Source organism: Dromaius novaehollandiae, chromosome 5, assembly GCF_036370855.1.
Source record: "Dromaius novaehollandiae isolate bDroNov1 chromosome 5, bDroNov1.hap1, whole genome shotgun sequence".
Taxonomy (NCBI): domain Eukaryota; kingdom Metazoa; phylum Chordata; class Aves; order Casuariiformes; family Dromaiidae; genus Dromaius; species Dromaius novaehollandiae.
This window is the reverse complement of record NC_088102.1, coordinates 24,313,370-24,333,138: the sequence shown is the minus strand read 5'-3', so window position 1 is coordinate 24,333,138 and position 19,769 is coordinate 24,313,370. Positions and strand designations below refer to the sequence as shown.

Below are 19,769 nucleotides of genomic sequence, written 5' to 3'. Positions count from 1 at the left end.
ATGTTGGGCTTTATACAAGAAAAATACAGATAGCATATGTGAGGCCCAGGACCGCTCTAGGAGGTACAGCATTTGGGATGCAGTTTTAGTAAGACTTGGGTAGAATTGATTAGTAAAGTCTTCTTGAACTGTAAATTCTTTCATAATAGCAGGACTCTCGGTCCTCAGTCTAAATGGCAACAGTGGGGGTTTTGCCTGCAATAAATCATATGCCCTAGTACCAGATACTACTAGCTGTATTGTTTACTACTTTTAGTCGTCACTTAGACCAATGATAGGTCTGTTCCTTCTGAGACTCACTGCCGAGCTGATGCTTACCTCAATAAGTAATTCAGATGGCCTGGATTCTGATAGCCTCTTGGCAGCAGTGAGCTCCCAGCAGTGATCATATTTGACTGCATGTGTGAGTAACAGCTCGCCGTTGTGACTAAATATGCACTGCAGCAGTGTTTCCAGCCTAGGCTCCTTTGTACTAATCATTATTTTTAAGTAGAGCGTGTTTGTAAGAATTAATTCTTCACCGTTCACTCAAGCTGATCGGTATTTACAGAAATAAACCCAGCCTGGCTAGGGACAAAAATAAACGCTGCTTGTTGCAAGTGTGGTCTAGAGAATTACATAAGGACGAGAATCTTGAGTTTTGTGTGTTTGCTCCAAATACAAGATCATAGTGAGGGCGACAAGTCTTTCCTAGTATATGTTACGATTTCTCCTCACCCTTTTTCCCTGCCAGCCTCCCCCCAGAAACGCTCCGAGCCCTTTGGAATGTGCTTTGCCCTCGCGGAACAGGCATGGGACAGCTCCGACCTCTCCCCGCTCCTCCCAGCCCTCCCCCCCACCCTCCCCTGTCCTTGCTTGCTCTTCTGTTTTTCTACTTTCCCTAAATGCAACTTACTTTAAGCATGCATTTTTATTAACATCCTACAGTAAAATTAAGCTATTATATAACCCATTTGTCGATCTCAGCCAATTTCTTCTATCTTTTTCTATGTCTATTTATGACGTACATCCAGACTGCACGTCCTTTTTTTTTTTCTCCTCTCCATGTTTATTTTAAAAAGAAGTAGTGATAAAAAAGATCTATTAAAAAAAAAAGCAACACTGGAGGGTGGTGGGGTTTTTGGCCAAAAACTGAAAACAAATTTAAATGGGAGAGGGAGGGAAGGAAAGAGAATTCAATTCATAAGAAAAAACTATCCAAATGATGAAGGTATCCCTAGACTGCTTTGTCTGTTCCTTTTCAATGTGTGCATCTGATTCGTTCATCTTTGAAAGTGTGTGGAATACTTTTTTCTTTAAAATTAAAATTTTAAAACCCCACAATTGTTCTTTTCTCCCTTCTTACTGGGAACAAAGTGCTTTTTTTTCTTTTTTGCTTTTTTTTTTAGTATATCTCTACATAGCTATATTTTGATGTACTTCTTTTCAGTGGTTGAATTTCTATCTTAGATTTGGTTTGTTCCAATCTAATAATGAAAAAAAACAAACAAAACAAAAGAGTTATGAATTGTTTTCTGCAATTTTTCCCCCTACTTCCCTCTTTAAATAAGGAACTACTTCACTGGCAGAATCCCACAGCTGTACTTTTGAGATTCTCCAGAGAATCTGAATATAAAAGCAGTATAATTTGAGAGTGGGGAAGGGGTGTGCTAGCGCAGTCATTACATTCAAAACAGTGATTTGTTGTGCTCAGGAAATGATTGTCTCAAATTCCTGAGAATGCTGATATCAATTTGGTGGACTTCAGAGAAGATGATTCTCAGAATAAGGAGGCTGTGGGTAGCTACAGATGAAGTTGTTCTGCTTGCAATGCATAAAATAGTTTCCTTGGTTTTTTGTTTTACTCTCTGATTATTATTATTATTATTAGTTTATGTATTTTTACTGCTATTTTTAGTAGGGAAAAAGTTTTAACTGCTTTTATAATTTGAAAACCTTTAATGAAAATGTAAATATTAATACTATAATTATTAATTTTTTGTAACTTGCATGTTGAAGAAGTTGCAGCTTAGGGTTTGTGAGATTGTCAATGTTAGAGTTCTGTTCTTTCTTTTTGTTGATGGGCATGAATATGCTCATTTGTTTTTGTATATTGCCCATCCCTTCCTTACAGCCAGAAGCTCTAATGCTGCTAGATCACTCCGTACCGCCCTTACATGGACATGGCAACTGACTTACACATTCACTCCCATCATCTTCATCTCCTGTGTAGTACACTCATAGATTTTTACACTCCCACTCCATCCACCCTAGGCATTTTTTCTTCCCATAAGTTCCCCCCACCACCTCTTTCTTTAGCATTGTTAAAATTTTATGTGCAGTCATCCATTCCTTAAAACACACACACACAAAAATTATAGAAAAAAGAAAATGTTTAAAAAAATATATATCAAATTGACCAAAAAGGCAAAAAAGCAACAAACCTTGCTTTTCAAAAAACATTATATATGTAGATATGCAAACAAGCAAAAGTAAATTCTATAAAATGTACAGGATTTTTGAACTGTAATATGCTAACAACTTTAAATAAGATAAAAGAATTACAACCAAAAACAGCAGAAAAACAAGTTCAAATTTGTTAAGGTGCAAGATTTTTTTCTTTTCATGTTATGTGGTGTGGATGTATGTGTTGTTGCCTCCCTGTATCGCCCTTTGTTGTAAAACAATTATATTTAAAAAGAAATAATAAACATTTTGCTAAAAAAGTTTTTAAGAAACAGCAACGAAAAAAAAGCAAGTTACAAGAATGTGGCAATGCTACTTGTCCAAGAGCATTCTTACACAACTTTCTTTTGTAAATTTTTCCTTTCATGCCAAAAAACATGCGGGCAATTTGTTGATGTAAGTTGACTGTTATGAAATCAATGTGGTATGCTTTCTAAATATTTTTTAAATTTTTTGATTACTTTTTTGTTAAAAAAGAATAATATTTTTGATTTCCTGCATTTTTTTCAGTTTTCTTGGGTTTTAATCTTTCTTTTCCTGATAAAGTGAATGACTTGTTATGTTTTTCCTTTTCTTTTTCTGACCTAGTTGCCGTGGTATTTTTATTTTCTAGCATATGGTTTTGTTTTTGGAAAATTATATAAATTCTTTTATTTATTTTTTAAATAAGTTTGTATTTGATGTTATGTTATGTGCTCTTTGTGTATTGCTGATTACCAAATTGTATTCTGCCTAGGAGGGGGTGAAGGAGCCTATAGTAGTTTGCTCCTATTCTTATCAGTCCTTCTCTGTGGCTTTGTTTCCCCCTTTCCCTTTCTCCAGAAGAACCCCAGTAGTGCTACTTTATTTCATTCTACTTAAATTGTACGTAGCCTGGTGCTGCAGAGTTCATTGCAACTAAAAACCAGTGAGACTCCTTTAGTATATTGGTAGCTCTCAGAGTCTTCTTACTGCAGCTCTACATTATTCCTTCTTTGTTCCGATGGAAGCATTTTATTTCTGTTTTCTTCATTGTTGATTATGGGCCTGATGTCACAGTCCAAATGATACTCTCAAGTGTACTCTTACCAGGTAAACACACCCATCGTACTACGACTAGTATCAGCCTTGCTAATACTTTCCAGAAATGCTACATTTGACAGGCACTTTCCTACCAAAGCCTGTGTCCCAGACTTCTAAAATTCCCTTTGTTCCAAAGGAGTTTTGGATTAATTCCTTTAAATGACAAGGAGCTTTTGGTAGAAGTAAGAAACAGCTGTACTTCCTTATAAACACGTATGATTTCAGCATCCCTGCATGGTAATGCTGTGCAAAGTACTCAGGAGGTATCTTAAGTTCAACTGTCAAGTCCCTTGAACAACTGATGCTGAAAACAGAACAAATAATTATGCTGAATACAAAGCTGTCATTACCACGATTAATCATGAGAGTTTAAAATAATGATGGGAGATGAGAGAGAGCATGTTTCATTTGGTTCAGAGCAGTTCGATATCTGGATGCTGAAATACTCACTTTTGCCCTGGAATCTTCCCTGGAAACACATTAATTGTCAGGTCCTCGATGGAAAGTACTACTATCTGTTTCACTGCTGGGACTGAGACTGTTTGCACGAAGATGACTAAGAATTTGCAGCAATGAAACACATTCCAACATTAATGTGGGATTCATGACCTCTCTCTTTCTGTTGCTCATGAGCCATGGATTAGGAAGCACTGCAGTAACCAGTGTCTTTTAATGTAGTTTGGGGGACTTTTCAACCACCACACCAACCAGACTCCACCACAGGAAGTACAGTTCTGTCAAATGCTTTGAGGACAGTATGGTCTCTGAAAGGAAAGGGAGATATTTGAGATGAAAAGTTGCAGTACTCCATTGTGGAAATGATGCTTTCCCCTCTATTACTGACTGTCGATTTCAAATAAATTAGATTGCAGAGAGGAGAAAAGAATGTCCCTCTCCTAGGTCTCATGTTAGCATCATTCTTTCTGTGACCAGGGATTTCGTTCTGAATACTTTCCCCTCCTCATCCTTAGAAAACTCAAAGGAGAATTAACTAAAACACCATTAGACTGAAATTTGTGATCTCAGTCATTTAATGAGAAGTTTTTGGCACTCATGTTGCATTGATACAGACAGGGAAAAAAAGGTAAGGAGTTATTTTCTATGGCTGCTATTTCATATTGAAAGTGGAGTCAAGCTTCAGAGTGAGAGCATAAGAATAAGATGCAAATGAGAAACTTTAGATGTGAAGTTTCAAATACCTGCAAAGCGAATGTGCTGTGCAGGCTTTTTGGATGGCATTTAAAAGCTCTTCAACTGCATCTGGAAAAGAGAGAGACGATACGGGTGTGTCCCTTCTGGTCACTGTGAGAAGGGGAATCTTTCAGGCTTCATTTTGATGCACCTTTTCTCCTGTGTCTTTCTGATGCCTGAGACTCCAGTGAGGTAGTCTTGGCTATAAAGATTAAAGCTGGCAGCTGCTGCAGTTTTTCTTTTCTTTTTTCCTTTGTTTGGTGCCTTCAGCATTCATGACTCACCCACAACATCCTCACAGTTCATAAGGCTTCTATTAAATTTTTAACACTCTGTCTTTTCCAGTGGCAGAGAACTCTTACTGGAGATCAGCCCCAGAGGTATGAATTATATATCTATAAATACACTCATAAGCAAAAAGCAGGGCAGCTTCAAGGCTAAAGTAGACCTTTTATATCCCCAATGATCTTGGTAGTTTAAAGAAAAGAACAGCCCTGTGGAAAAAAGTATACGTACTAGATTTAAAAGGCTAACTTTTAAGGAATATACACGCAGTGTTTGTTTCAAGGAATGAGAAGGCCGAGCCGAGCACTGGGTGCTTAGTTTAGGGTTTCCCACCTCACAGACCTCAGTTCTCTCAGTGCGGCTTCCTGTTTATTGTGCAGTAATTTTTTTGCAATTATACTAGTGATAGGGGAGCTAATTTTGCATCCATATCACTGTGGAAGAAACCATTTTATCTGTTTCCCTTGCATGTAATTCTTTGGCATTGTGCTGGCAACTCAAGCCTTTAAGAGATAAACGTATTTCTTCCTCGGAAACATCCATTTCCTGCTTGGGAAAGAAAGTGAGGAGTAGATGAAAAATAAATCTGGAAAATCCTTGTGATATCTTTGGATTTCTAAAGCAATCCTAAACTCAGAGGCTACCAGTGAACACTGCTAACTCGTGCTTAACAGCCAACAGAAAAAAAAAAAAAAAGGAGGGAAAGCCCTTTTACTACCAGGAAACAGTCCATACCATCAACGAACAGAATCAAAGCCTAGTAGCAACATATGTTTTGAAGCCAAGGCCCAGTTTGGGTGATGGGCACGTCATTTTGTTTTAAGCATGAAAGTTTGGAAATAAAAGCTGTAAGTTTTTTTCAAGTCTGCAAAGGGTTAATTTCATGATTAAAAATTGGAGACACTCTTAGCAAATCAAAACTTCAGATAGGAAAATGCAAACATAAAACTTTCCTGAGATGCAGATCCCTTCAAAGTTGCCATGTAAGGTTTTTCTGGGACTGCTTTTAGTTTTGTTACTGAATATCCAGATCTTTATAGAACTTGCCTTCACGGTGGACCTTTCAGAGTCCAATTCCCACATAAGAACAGACTGGGCAACTAAATGGCACTTTGTCTTTTTAAATCTTTCAGCTCTTACATTTAAAACCAGCTTGGGGACATGGGCAAGAGACTTCTCCATCAAAGAACAGCTGGCTCTAGGCAGCTTCCTGATGTCTCCACTGTCTTTTTGTGGAAGATGGATCCCCCCACCCCTTTATTATCTGCCAGTCATCAGACTCCCTCTTGTGTCTCTTATGAGTAGAAATGTAGCACCAGCAACAGAGTTCTTTTTGCCAGATAGTATATGAAAATTTGCACTTACTTCTCTCCATAGATGTCTGTGATCATGTTTCTCACCTTCCTGGGAGCTTTTCAGAATTTGCATCCTCTGTAGTCCTTAAATAACACGTTTCTTTTAGACTGAGTAGCATTTTTATCATGCCATTTTAAAGGGTGTTACAACTCCCTTTATAAATCATGTACCCCAAGAAGTATTAATGAAACATACAGCTTCTAGCTTGCTGTGAGTTTTGCATAGACGCCTAATATACCAATAAAACAGAAGTCGATACTTAGAGTACTTTTTTCTGAATTATTTTCCCCCACACAGCTTTTTTTGTCAGTCTCATGGCTTCTTCCATTACAGACAGGAAGAAAAAGCAAAAAAAAAAAAGCTAGCATCATTGCCACCCTTACCCCCATCTCTCTGTTGCTCCGAGAAGATACGTTGTCTTAAGTGAGTGTAACAAATGAATTCCTTGATGGAGATGTGATTCTCAAGAAAGGACCTTTAACAGCTTCTTTATTTCTTTAGTGTACAGACAAACATGTTGTGGATCATTGGATACTGGAATAAAACTAGAGATTAGATTAAATAATTGTATGGGAAATCAAAGTTAAGGGAATCTTACTGGTATGAAAGTTACTTTCCTTCTCACATAAGAGAGATTAAGGCTTTGTAAAACTGATTTCTGATCCTGTCCTACTGTCTTCCATCCAGCGGACTTACTTGAATCAGAGCTCCAAACTGCTCTCCACCACTTACAGGAAGTCCCGTTCACCCTAGCAGCTCCATCAACTTTTCTTGACATTTCAGGAAGGCCACGATCGTTTTATAGTCAGTGCAGTAGTTTTGATCATTGACTCACGTCGTGAACAGCAACAGACACTGTAGAAAGATTACCTGGTTCTAAAGCAAATTATGTTGCAAATGGAAACTGGAGCTAAAGGAAGATCTTCATGGCAGATGCAAGACATTTACAATTCCTCAAAGTTAATCTAGGAAATCAATAGTAAACTGCACCAAAAAAATTACTCTTTGGAAGAAAACTGCCCAGAATATTGCCCCAGCATGTGGCAGATCAACTGCATACTGAAGCCATGTGCTAGTATAATAAATTTTAATAACAAAGGCACTTTAACGCGTTAGACAAGCAATTAAAAACTGCCAAACTTAGTACTCCAATTGGGTATCACAGATGGTGTGTTAAAATCACAAATGAATACGATTGTTTAACAGCAAAACACTGATCCTAAAAGTCACTTAAAGGGATTATTCTGGACTTTCTGGGACTTAGATTCCACAGTCATGCAATTTGATTTCATGTACACCGAAGTTCTATTATTTTATTCATTTTTTCCAGACTTACAGGTGATCATCCCCTCTGAGGCACACTCCAAGTTTATTCTGAGACCACCTGTTTGCATAGATTATAAATGCCCTACATGGATAGGATTTTGGGACGTATGTAAATCTCATTACATGTTCCAGTTTCTGCATTTCACAGAAAACAGCTTAGACATCCAAATACAAAATGCCATGTAGCTGTCTGGCAGACTACAGCTTTTTGCTTTTTCCATACTTTTATCGAAGATACGTAATTTGAAGAGATTGGCATTATTTTACATGTGTGATATTTGTTTTTTCTTCCTTTGTTCAGTATCAGCAGTGGTATAAACACGCTGAGGAATTTCAGAAAACTAAGCAGCATATTCAAACTGATCCTTTGTATCTTACCTCACAGATAACTTTACATGAAGGTATGTTAAGAGACTATGTGAAGCGCTACATTCCTTATTTTGGCCTAATTTCTAGCCTGGTATCTGTGAGTTAAAACTGACTGTTTCAAATGATTAAACTGTGTCAGCACTCAGTTTCTCATTAAGGATAAGAATAAGCAATACTGCTAGTTTAGCTATCCAGTTTTAATCAAACTGTTAAGTGCCTTTTCAGTATCTCAGTGCATTGCTATCCTCAGTATGTAATTTGTACAAATGTATTGCTCTCCAAATATATTTAGCATGAGATTATGATTTTAGAAGCATATTCTTTATAAAACTCCCATGGGCATTACTGGGAGTATTCAGTGAGAAACAAGTACAGTGTAGATCAGAGAGAGCAGAGTTTTGACCCTGACACCATTCAGCACTCACTGCAATGTCAGACTATTCATTGGCAATTATTAATACATAAGTCAAAGCTAGAATTACTTATTTAGAAGCTAAAATTCCTTTTGCCTCTCTTTCCTTAAGCAACATAGGGTATGAATCAAAATTTCCCATGCATTAGAAATATCTTGAACTGAGCTACACTCTCTTCCTGTAGATCTAGATGACTAAACATGGTGTAAGATGAAGCCCTCAGTTTGTATTTAAATCAAGGAGCTCAAGTGGCTAACCAAAGAAAAATTACCCAAGGGAAAATTTACACAAAAACTTTCAAAAGCAACACAGCTTGCCTTTAAAGAAGTGTCTGCAACCTGTATGTCAGGGGAAGACTATACAGTCTGAACATAGATTAAAGTAGTTCATTATGCTTCCATAGCTATCTGCATATCAAGAAATGACAGTAGGTGTGAAAGCAATGTCTGCAGTACAGTTCTGGGCTCAAGCACTAATTTGGGTGATCAGAGTCCTTATTTAGTTTTATCATCAACAGCAACACAGTCTATCACAAATTTTAATCAAATAACAGCAAAAGAAAAGAAGAACTGAAGATCAAGTTGATAGGGCATTAGTAGCCCAAAAAGGTGAAAGGAAAGGGATATGTCCAGTGTAGAACAGGATGGTAAAGATTGAAAAGACCTGAAGAAGTTTTGAGTAGAGGTGTGTACTTTCGTGGACCCCAGTGAGTATTGGTTGTTATTCCATCACTCACTTTCACGAGCCTTCCTGCAGTTTAAAAACCAGGCAACAATCAAGAAGAAAAGACTGAATGGAAAAGGACATCATAGAAATTGCTGCAGAAGGAAAGCAGACTTGAATGGCAGAGAAGACATACCAACATTTTCTTAAATGAAAAGAAGCAGAGGAGGAAAAACTGGTAAGATAAGATAAGCAGTAAAACCCATCTAAGAGAACATTGCTGTAAGAAGGTTTGAGGTAATTCAGTTAAACAGTCTTGTAACCAGTTGCTTAAGAAAGGTCACTGCCAAAAATCACTGTCCTCCGAGTCACTTGAGAGTATCTTCAAAATCAAAAACTTTGGGTTCCCAAAATTTCAGATTTTTTCACTGTATGTACCTAGCTTAAGTTAAAAGAGGGGGGAAGTGGAACATGCAGTTTACCATAATATCAAAAGCAGGATGGGAGGGAAGAGTGAAGGGAAACCCCAGGAAAGTATGTTGGTAGTGTAGTTATGACAAGAAATCTGGATCCCTGACACTTACGTAATACTCAAACCATGTACTGCCCTTGAGCTAAGTGAGTTGAAAATGATGCAGTGCCATTAAAATGTACTAATATTCTTTTTTTTCTCTCTCTCTTTTCCATCCCAGGAGGTGAATTAGTTATCCCTCTACTTGTAGAAGACCCTTTAGATAGCCCTCCTATTGCTACTCGTGCACCTTTCATTACACTTCCCCCTACCTTTCGCCCCCTCCTCACCATTATTGAGACCACCAAAGATTCCCTGTCCATGACCTCTGAGGCGGGGTTACCTTGCTTGTCGGACCAAGGCAGCGATGGTTGTGATGATGATGGCTTGGTGATATCTGGGTATGGCTCAGGGGAAACCTTTGACTCTAACCTACCCCCTACTGATGATGAAGATTTTTACACCACCTTCTCCTTGGTAACAGATAAGAGTCTTTCCACTTCAATCTTCGAAGGTGGCTACAAAGCACACGCACCCAAGTGGGAATCCAAGGACTTTAGACCTAACAAAGTCTCCGAAACTGGTAGGACTACTACCACGTCTTTGTCCCCTGAGCTGATCCGCTCCACAGCTTCGTCCTCGACTGGGATGGTGCCCAAATTGCCAGCCGGCAAAATGAATAACCGTGAGCTCAAACCCCAGCCTGACATAGTCTTGCTTCCGTTGCCCACTGCCTATGAGCTAGACAGCACAAAGCTGAAGAGCCCGCTAATCACTTCCCCCATGTTCCGTAATGTGCCCACAGCAAACCCCACGGAGCCGGGAATCAGACGGGTTCCGGGGGCCTCAGAGGTGGTCCGCGAGTCAAGCAGCACAACGGGGATGGTCGTCGGCATTGTGGCTGCTGCCGCCCTCTGCATCCTCATCCTCCTGTACGCCATGTACAAGTACAGGAACAGGGACGAGGGGTCCTATCAGGTGGACGAGACACGGAACTACATCAGCAACTCGGCCCAGAGCAACGGCACGCTCGTGAAGGAGAAGCAGCAGAGCTCAAAGAGCGGCCACAAGAAACAGAAAAACAAGGACAAAGAGTATTATGTGTAAAAAAGAATACTTATTTATATATAAATATATAAATACTTAATGAGATTTAATTGAAATATCAGAACCATTACAGCGAATGAGATTGGGAGATATCGTTTGTAGGAAAAAGTATTGGGAAAAAAAATTTCAGCAGTGACTGTTAATGTCTCAGTCATCGCTTGAAGTCAGCAAACTCTACCCTAATGTATTATAAAGCACACTTAGCGTTCTGGAGATGGCGCGTACAGCTCTACCCTGTTAGCGGACTTGGATGTCTCCAAATCTCCTCCTCCGCTGAACTTTCTGCAAAGGTAGAAGACTTCATGGCTTACTTGTTTCATATCTCCAAGTGAGTCTTTAACAATGTTCGTGATTCCTGACTGTATCGATAATTTTTCAGTTTACTTATTAAAAAAAAAAAAAGGCAGGAAAAAGAAAAAATACAAACAGTATAAACAACAAAAAATACTGAACAAACTGATCTGGCCTTGTCCAGCATACATACAATTTTTCGAGATTGGAGGAGGGGAATAAATGATTTTGGAGATTGTTGGTTTTTGGTTTGGTTTGGTTTTGTTTCTTGGGTTGTTTTTTTTTTGGTTTTCTTTACTTCTGGGCGTGGCAGGGTAGGGTGGAGAGGAATGGTGTTGGGGGGGGAGAGTGAACCTGGACATGAATTGAGAAGAAATCTCGGAAAAAAAAATCCATAATAAATAAAGAGAGACTATTGCCATATATGAACTCAAAAGCTACCCATGGTGTTTACTCTGCGTATCTGGTTGTGTTGTCTCTAGAATCCATCGTCTTACAGTAAGTTGTTTGCTAACAACACAGTGAAAGCGTGTGACGGATGGTGATGAAGAAAATTATCATGGAAAGCTGGTCCCCTTGGATCTGGCTCCAGTATTTGCAATTGAACTAAAGAATAGATGGGTTTGGGTCTGTTCTGATAAGGGTCGTTGGCTTTATTTGAGAATATCACTTAGTATGCATTAGCACAGCCAAACTTAAGGGGATTTGAAGACTTAAAAAAGAATGCTTAAAAAAATGGTTCACCATTCTGAGCTGAATATACCATGCAAAAATAAAGGAGCCTTTCTCTGGGTTCTGGTTCTGTGACTGATTGCAATGCATGCAAAAAAATAATAATAAATCAGTTTAATAAAGAGATCAGAAAGACACCATTGGAGTTCAACTTGTGACATGACCCATAAATGTCAGATGAGCTAAACACTTGTAAAAGAATGCAAAATGAAAAATACATAGTTTTTTTTTGGCATACTGTTTTCATATGTAATGTTTTAATTTTGTAGCTTGACATTTCAGACCATCTCTGTCTTTCCATTTGCCCTAATCTACCTTTTCCTTCTCTTTTATATGAAAGAAAATAAAGCTGCTGTGACACACAAAAATAATAAAGAAAAAGGAATTTAATAATATTATAATGTATATATATATACACACAGATATATTTATCATGGTATGTTTGATGGGACGACTGGAACAGAAATTCTGTTATGGTCTTAACATGGAATGAGAATGTTCAGGAAGAACAAAGTAAAAAGAAACAAACAACAAAAGCAAACCTTAAAATGTGAAAGTGTGTGTGTTTTATCTTTGTCACAGTTACCTGTGTCAAAAAAATTATAAAAAAATTCTGAAATTTTGTTTACATATTTTACTACTTTTTTTGCTAGTATAATTTCTATATGGATACCCTGATGATGTATATACTGTTTTATGGTTAAATTGGGAACTTCTTTTGTTTTTATTTTAACTTACTTAATTTGATTGTTTGGTTTCCACGTTTTCCCAGTTACCGTGAAAAGGATTATCTTACTGTACAGTACAATAGCCAGGTGGTTTGATGGCCATGCCTATCATGTGCGAAAAAGCAAAGAAGGGAGAGAGAGACAGAGAGGAAAACAACAAAAATGAGATGGATTGAGAGCTCTGGAATATCAGAAATGTACACTTTTTTCTGTATACAGATGAAAACTAATCAGCTGTTTAGGTTTAGAAATCTACTCTTGCTGGTGTTTATAAGTCGCATGAATATTTGACTTCGAAGAGGTGTCATCAAATACACACACGTACATGGGAACTTAAATTCAAAAAAGCAGCCTTCTCAAACATTTAGAGAAGATGCTTTCCTGTTAACAGAAATTTTCAGTGTGTGTATGTGTGTGCGTGTGGTGCGTGTGCGTGTGTGCGAGGTTGAGCTTTTCTTTTCCTTTTTTATTTTTTATACTAAAAAAAGACAGGTTTTAAAAAGGTATGAAAGCACGATTTTAGATGATTAACTGGCTGAAACTATATAAAGTTGATTATATCTTGATGTCTGTAAAAGATTGCTGTTCTTGGAGTCTTCGAGTCTTGTGAAATGATTTCCTGCTTTCTTTCTTCCTTTCCTTTTTGCTTTCCTTTTTTAAGTTAAGGAAAAAAAAAACTTTCCTTTTTTGTGTAAGTTTCTATTGGACAGTTTTGGGGAACATGTGCATTTCTGTATGTGGGCTTCTACCATATCCCTGTTGTTTTATGGACAACCTTAAGAATTTTTATTTGAGTTATTGTGATGTTACTACTTTTTTTTCTCCTTTCTTTTTCTTCTTCCTTTTTGATTCTTTTTCTTTTCTTATTTGCATTTTGTTTAAAGATATGCTTAGCAATAAAATGTTCTTCCCAAAGCCCTGGATGTTGCTGGGTTTTTATTTACAAGGCTTAAGGGATATTCCAATTTTTTAAAGGTGAAAAGTCGTTTCTGAAGCAGGTATTCCCCCATCCCAGGTGAGTGTCTAACCACTAGTACAGAATCGTGTTTATGTTTGTATTCTTTCTTTAGTCCAGTGTATCTTTAATTCTTTTCTTCACAGGAACATAAATTCAACCTGAGTGTGGGGTCTGCCTCTGACTACTCCAACCCCTTCCTCTCCTCCCCAATTCAATGGGTAATAGAGCAGTTTTTTGGAATATGGGTTTCAGTGACCTCAGATGAAAGAGAGAATTGCAGCTGATTGAATGCTTTTACCACTAACCTGTTGTGTTAAACGGGTTATGAGCTTGCCTTTTTCAACAACCCTGTTTCCAAAGAAAAAGAAGGCAGCTGTACTCAGCTTTTGAAAGCAAAATACAGGCATTTTAACATCAAGAGAAGGCTCTATCTAGGTCCAGATCCTTATGCATAGTACCTGTAGTTCCCGCCACTTTGCTCATGTTTGCATGGGTGAGAATATCTGTGTGTGTGTACATGTGGGTTTTTTTTCATTTTACTGTTTTCAATTTTTCTGTGATTCATGTTCTAATACCATATAGCTCTTTCAGAAGTCTCTAAACCACAGGTTGAGGCACACTGATCTGAACTACTCTCCACTCTCGTCCCACTCCCAAAATCATTAAATTCCTGGGTGATGACTGGTAGCTATTATTCCCAGTATCTATCTAGTGCACTCAGCTGGCATGTGAAAGATCTAGGTCTGCACTGTCTGCCTCTTCTCATATTGCAGAAAATTCCCTTATCACAGAGCAGTGGGTGTTCTGAGGAAACAATTTTTTTAATGCCTTTCTCAAAACTTGTTACACTTCATATGATCATGGAATATTATGTGAAGCAAGGAATTTCAACCCTAACTTTCTGGCTAGTCAGTCTTTTTTGATTTTCTCTGTCACCTAATGACCATTTTATTACTTAACCTAAATGAAAGTGGCAGCAAGGAGGTCTCCAAAAGGCCTGTAGTTATTGCACTTCTTTGGATGATCACAGAATTGTTGAGGTTGGAAAGGCCTCTGGAAATCGTCCAGTCCAACCCATCCTGATCAGAGTAGGGTCAACTAGAGCAGGTTGCTCAGAGCCCTGTCCAGTCAGGTTTTGAATGTCTCTGAGGATGGAAACTTCACAACCTCTCTGGGCAACCTGTTCCAGTGTTCAATTGTCCTTACAGGGAAAGAGCCTTTTTTTCATGTTGAGATGGAATTTCCTGTATTTCAGTTTGTACCCGTTGCTTCTTGTCTTTTCACTGCACCAAGTCTAGTTCTGTCTTTTTTCACTTTTTCTCTATCAGGTATTTCTACACATTGATAAAATCTCCCCTGAGTAACAGTCCCATCTCTCTCAGGCTCTCTGCCTATAACAAATGCTCCAGTCCATCATCATCATCATGGCCCTTCGCTGGACTCGCTTCAGTAAATCCATGTCTCTTGTACTGGGAAGCTGAGCACTGGACCCAGCATTCCAGGTGTAGCCTCACCAGTGCTGAGGAGAGGGAAGGATCACCAGGACTTTGCATTTCCTTTGTTGAACTTCATTTCTGCCCATTTTCTCCAGCCCATCAAGGTCCCTCTGAAGGACAGCACAGCTGTCTGGTGTATCAGCCACTCCTCCCAGTTTTGTATTGTCTGCAAACTTACTCAGGGCATGCTCTGTCCCCTTGTCCAGGTCATTAATGAAGATGTTAAAATACATTGGTAAACCAGTATCAACCCCTGGAGTACTCCACTAGTGACTGACCTCCAGCTGGACTTCATGCAGCTGATCACAACTCTTTGAGCCCAGTTCAGCCAGTTTTCAGGCAACCTCACTGACCCCTTAAATAGCTTGTACTGCATCAGTTGCTATGGGACACTGTTGAAAGCTTTGCTAAAGCCAAGATAAACCACATGCGCTGCTCTCCCCTCATCCCCTGAGCCAGTCATCTCATTGTAGAAGGCTCAAGCATTTCTCCTTCATAAAGCCATGCTGACTGCTCCCAATCACCTTCTTGTCCATAATATGTTTGGAAATGGCTCCCAGGAGGCTTTGCTGCACATCAGGATGGAGCATGCTTGAGCTTGAAAGAGGTTATCCTTGAAAATCAGTCAGCTCTTCTGGACTCCTTTTCTCCCTTCTCTTGCCTCATTCCCTTCTCTCAGGATCCTGAACTCCACCATCTCATAGTCACTACCGCCAAGGCCACCCCTGACCTTCATATTCCCAATCAGTTCTTCCTTGTTTGTAAGTATCAGGTCCAGCAGATCATCTCCCCTCAACAGCTCTTTGATCACCTGTGTCAGGAGGTTATCATGAGTGCACTCTAGAAATCTGTGGAATTGCTTGTACCCTGCTGGATTGCCCTTCTAGTAGATACTGGGGCAGTTAAAGTTCCTGTGAGGACCAGGGCCTCTAAATGTGAGGCTTCTTCCAGTTGTCTGAAGAAGGCCTCCTCTACTTTTGCCTGATCAGGTGATTTGTAGCAGATTTGATTGCCTGTGTTGGTCTGCCCTCTAATCCTGACCCATAAGCTCACATCATCCATCCCCAGGTGGAGCTGTGTGCATTCCTGCTGCTCTGTCACACAAAGGGCAGCTCCCTGCACGCTCACACACACTCTCTCTCACTCTCTCTCTCTCTTTCTCACACACACACACACACACACACACACACACACACACACACACACCCCAAACTGTGCTTCCTGAACAGGCTGTTTCCATCCATTGCAGCACTCTAGTCATGATGCAGACTTGTATGCTTCAAGCCAGTTAAAAGAGAAAATGGCATTTTTGTTTGCTTCTTTCCTGCTCTGAGGTGTCTGATTCTGTCTGAGAAAGTAGGTTGACTTGATTTAGATGACTAGCTCCAGGAAAGGATCCAGAGCGGCAAATCTGGAACAGACACAATTGCCTTACCACTATCCCTGAGTTAGGAAATTACATAGATATTTTCAAGGGCCGAAGCTTGGCAGGGGCTCCTCTTCTCAACATTTTCTACCAGTAAGCAGCATCCCAGTTACTACATCACTTTCTGAAGACTCCTGTTTTAGTCTTAGTAGACCCTTTCCAAAACTGTTCAGCACATCTCTGCACCTTACGCAGTTGCAGAGGCTCTTTACAACTTTATTAATGAAGTGAAGACACTTTATGGAAGTCTTAGAACTGATGGTCTCCATCCTTCCCAATGCTGGTGTTACAGGAAAGGAATAGCAAGGCTATTCATCGCTGCTTGTTCCTTCTCCAAATGCTTCTGTTTTGCCACTGGGCTGAGAGGAAAGCGCAGGGGTGCTGCTCTCCTCTGCAGTTGTGACTAGCTGCTTTTCCTCCTCAAGAGAGGAGAAAAATATTGATCAGAGAGTTTTGACATAACAAAAAAAAAGAGACTCCATGGTGCAAGTATCTTCAGTCGTCAGGTGGCAATGACTCCCAAAGAAGGCAAAGACACATGTATTATAGTAAGTGAATGTGGCTTGACACTTGAAACCAAAGTTAGGCATGGTCTTTTACATTCATGGAAAAACAGTGTTTTAAAGCTATGTCAGTCTGGAAGGGGCACACAGGATCACAGTCCTGTCCAGTGCCCCATTAGTACATCCATACAGTTATGTGCAGCTGTTCCCACTATATCATACACAAGCTCTAGCTGCCAAGGTTGGCACTGGCTCCCTAGAAGGTATTTATAATACGAGGGGAACAAATTGCTGCCTTTTCCTCCCGCACATTCAAGCTGTGACAAAGAGGTGGAAACACAACAAGTTTTGCCTTCCAGCTGTCTTGTCCTTTGCCTCAGCCCACTCATCCACCACACCTTCCAGTCAGGCAGCTATCGCCTCATGTATTCATGGCTGTTCTTGCCATGTTTGAATTTAGCATGAAAACAAAGAGTAGCAAGAAAGCCGGGTGAACAGAAGAAAGGCTAGTGCCCGCTGCTCTGCTGAGTGGATGAGAACCTGCCTGGCCTCTGAGGGTACATTTGCCAAGGTGGCGATGTGGGAAAGGCAGGAGGCTGGTGAGGGGAGGGCTTGACTAAATGACTCATACTCCTTACTGGAGATAGGTTCCTGACAGTAGCAATATTTGTTGGCCTATTTAGGAAACAAAATGAACGCCCCTTATCTAATTTGATAGAAAACTGCCTTACATGTAGCAAGCTATCCCATTGTGGCTTCTCATCAGATAGCGCAATATCGCCTATCTGTCCTCAGATGTTCCTGATAACCTCCTTTCTCTAGAGAGCCTTTCGTGTCTTTCACTGAGCAGCAAATATGATGCCATTCAAGGTAAAGTTTCAGTAAGCATTTTTTGGTCTGTAGGGATTTGACGTTTATGATTTGGCCACACTGGCTGGGTGAGAGAAGAACAGAGTGCGCACATACAAGAGATTATATCAGATTGCGTATAGCTGAAAAAGGGCTTAATTTGTAAAGCTATTAAGATGGCTAATTCTTACTGAAAACAGGGGAAATTAGATGCATAAATACCTTTAAAAATTGAGGCAAAATCTTTATCAGGTGATGTTAAATAACTAATATTAATCGCTTGGTCTTTTCCTGTACTAAATGATGTAAAGAAGTGCTGGATGAAATTCCTATCTCCCTCACACAGGGTTTACAGAATGCACAAGCCTTCCGAATGCTAATCAAAATGTCATTAATCAGAGATGACTCAGGTCCACTGTAAATTACCTGGAGAGAAGCCCACTTTAACATCCTGGCACAGAGCAGTGTGAGCATGTTGTTTCCTTAAACTCATTCGAAACAAACAAAAAAATTGCACAGGATGCCAAGTCCTATTTCTCCAGTGAAAAACCAACAGAAGCATAAACCTGTTCCCCTGCCACCAAGCCCAACTGAAAAGTCACTCGGCGAGAGTTTTCAGCCACCATACCCTGTATCTCTTTTGTCTGCTTATTCGCGGACAGACAGCCAAGAGCAACTTCCACAGGGGGCCAGTGAACTCCTGAGGAAGCAGCTGGGAAAGCCTTAGGCATGCTTTTCTTCAATGACTCGTAAGCTGGGAATTATGACTAACAACTTTGGCTGTAGTACAAGGAAAACTAAACTCACTGGAAAAGATTTTATATATATATATATGTGTGTGTATATATATAATATATAAAAATATATTTAATAATGCTAACAAAGGCTTTGGAACACTATGAAAAAATTCACTCGGTGAACACTTGTATTTCCAGAGTTGTAGTTACATAAAGTGTTAAAATACTGGTCCACAAAATGGGGCTGAATCACCCCATAGAAACAAAAGTGGAAATATGAAAAATGAAAGCACTGGAAACCATCAGTGATGATATCCAAATGATTTCCTCCATTCAGATAGTTCTTCACAGTTCACAATCTTATAGCTTGAATCAGTAGTTTATAGCCAGTATTAGCAAGCGGAGGTAACAGCGCATCTTCAGTGGAGAGGAGGGAAAAGAGGTAAATTGGAGGCTCCTTCACAGAGGGACACAGGAACTTCATTCAGAGGCACAGTCTCCCGGGGCTCTTTGTGAGAGTAAATGAAGAGGGAGACGCAGAGCCCACATACCGCGCGTGCGCGGCTGTGCACCTACTCAAGCAGCAGCTGAAGAACATGATTTTGCTTGCCAAAGTCAAACACACAAGAGCTGAGAAATGCCACCGCTAATGGTGGTCATGTAACTTGAATCAAGCTCTTTTACCCCTATACATCATGAGCTAGCCTTTGACTTCACCACTACTTTCTCCCCCAGAATACAGGCCTCACCCAAGGCATAAGACTGACAGAGCTAAAGCAACAGGACAGTCTTCCAGCCTGTCTATATTAATTCTCTAAGTATTTGATCCCTGCCACATTTTCTGCAGTATACAATGCCTGATGATAGATTCATTTCTGCCTGCTCTTTGATTCACAAACATTAATTTACAACCTCGGTTCCCTTGTGAGCTTATACTAGTATCTCCTCTGTGGAAGGGTGAAAACTAAGACGGAGACCTGCCTGTGTTTACATCGGAAATCCATGGTGATAATAAGATTAGTCCTCAAAGCTTCCTGAGTCCCCCACTCTTTACGCACGCCTTCAAAGTATGCTGTGCCAGAGGCGGAAGACATCCAGTGCTCCCATTAACTCTTGCTTCTCTAAATCAGGAGCTGGCTGTCAGATTTCAAGGTCTTAGAGCAAATAATGGAAATACAGGATCTCCTAAAAACAGAGCAAATCTCCTTTAAACTAAGAGAGAATCATTTAAAATGGAAAGTACAGGGTATCAGTGGGTTATTAAATATGTCCTCTAATTTTATACATACTTGTAAAGACACATGCACTCATTTTGATACCC

The 19,769-nt window shown here is 39.7% G+C and overlaps 1 protein-coding gene across 5 annotated transcripts in view; it reads left to right on the top strand.

The window, feature by feature from the left end:
• The window catches only part of NRXN3 (neurexin 3), a 1,034,003-nt gene extending 1,020,609 nt beyond the window's left edge, over nucleotides 1-13,394 (top strand). For all 5 annotated transcript variants that reach the window (XM_064512239.1, XM_064512237.1, XM_064512238.1 and 2 more), the window contains one exon: nucleotides 9,803-13,394. In XM_064512239.1, coding sequence (XP_064368309.1) covers nucleotides 9,803-10,728 — 926 coding nt within the window. In that variant the 3' untranslated portion in view covers nucleotides 10,729-13,394. The remainder of the gene's footprint in view (nucleotides 1-9,802) is intronic.
• Nucleotides 13,395-19,769: the final 6,375 nt, after the last annotated feature.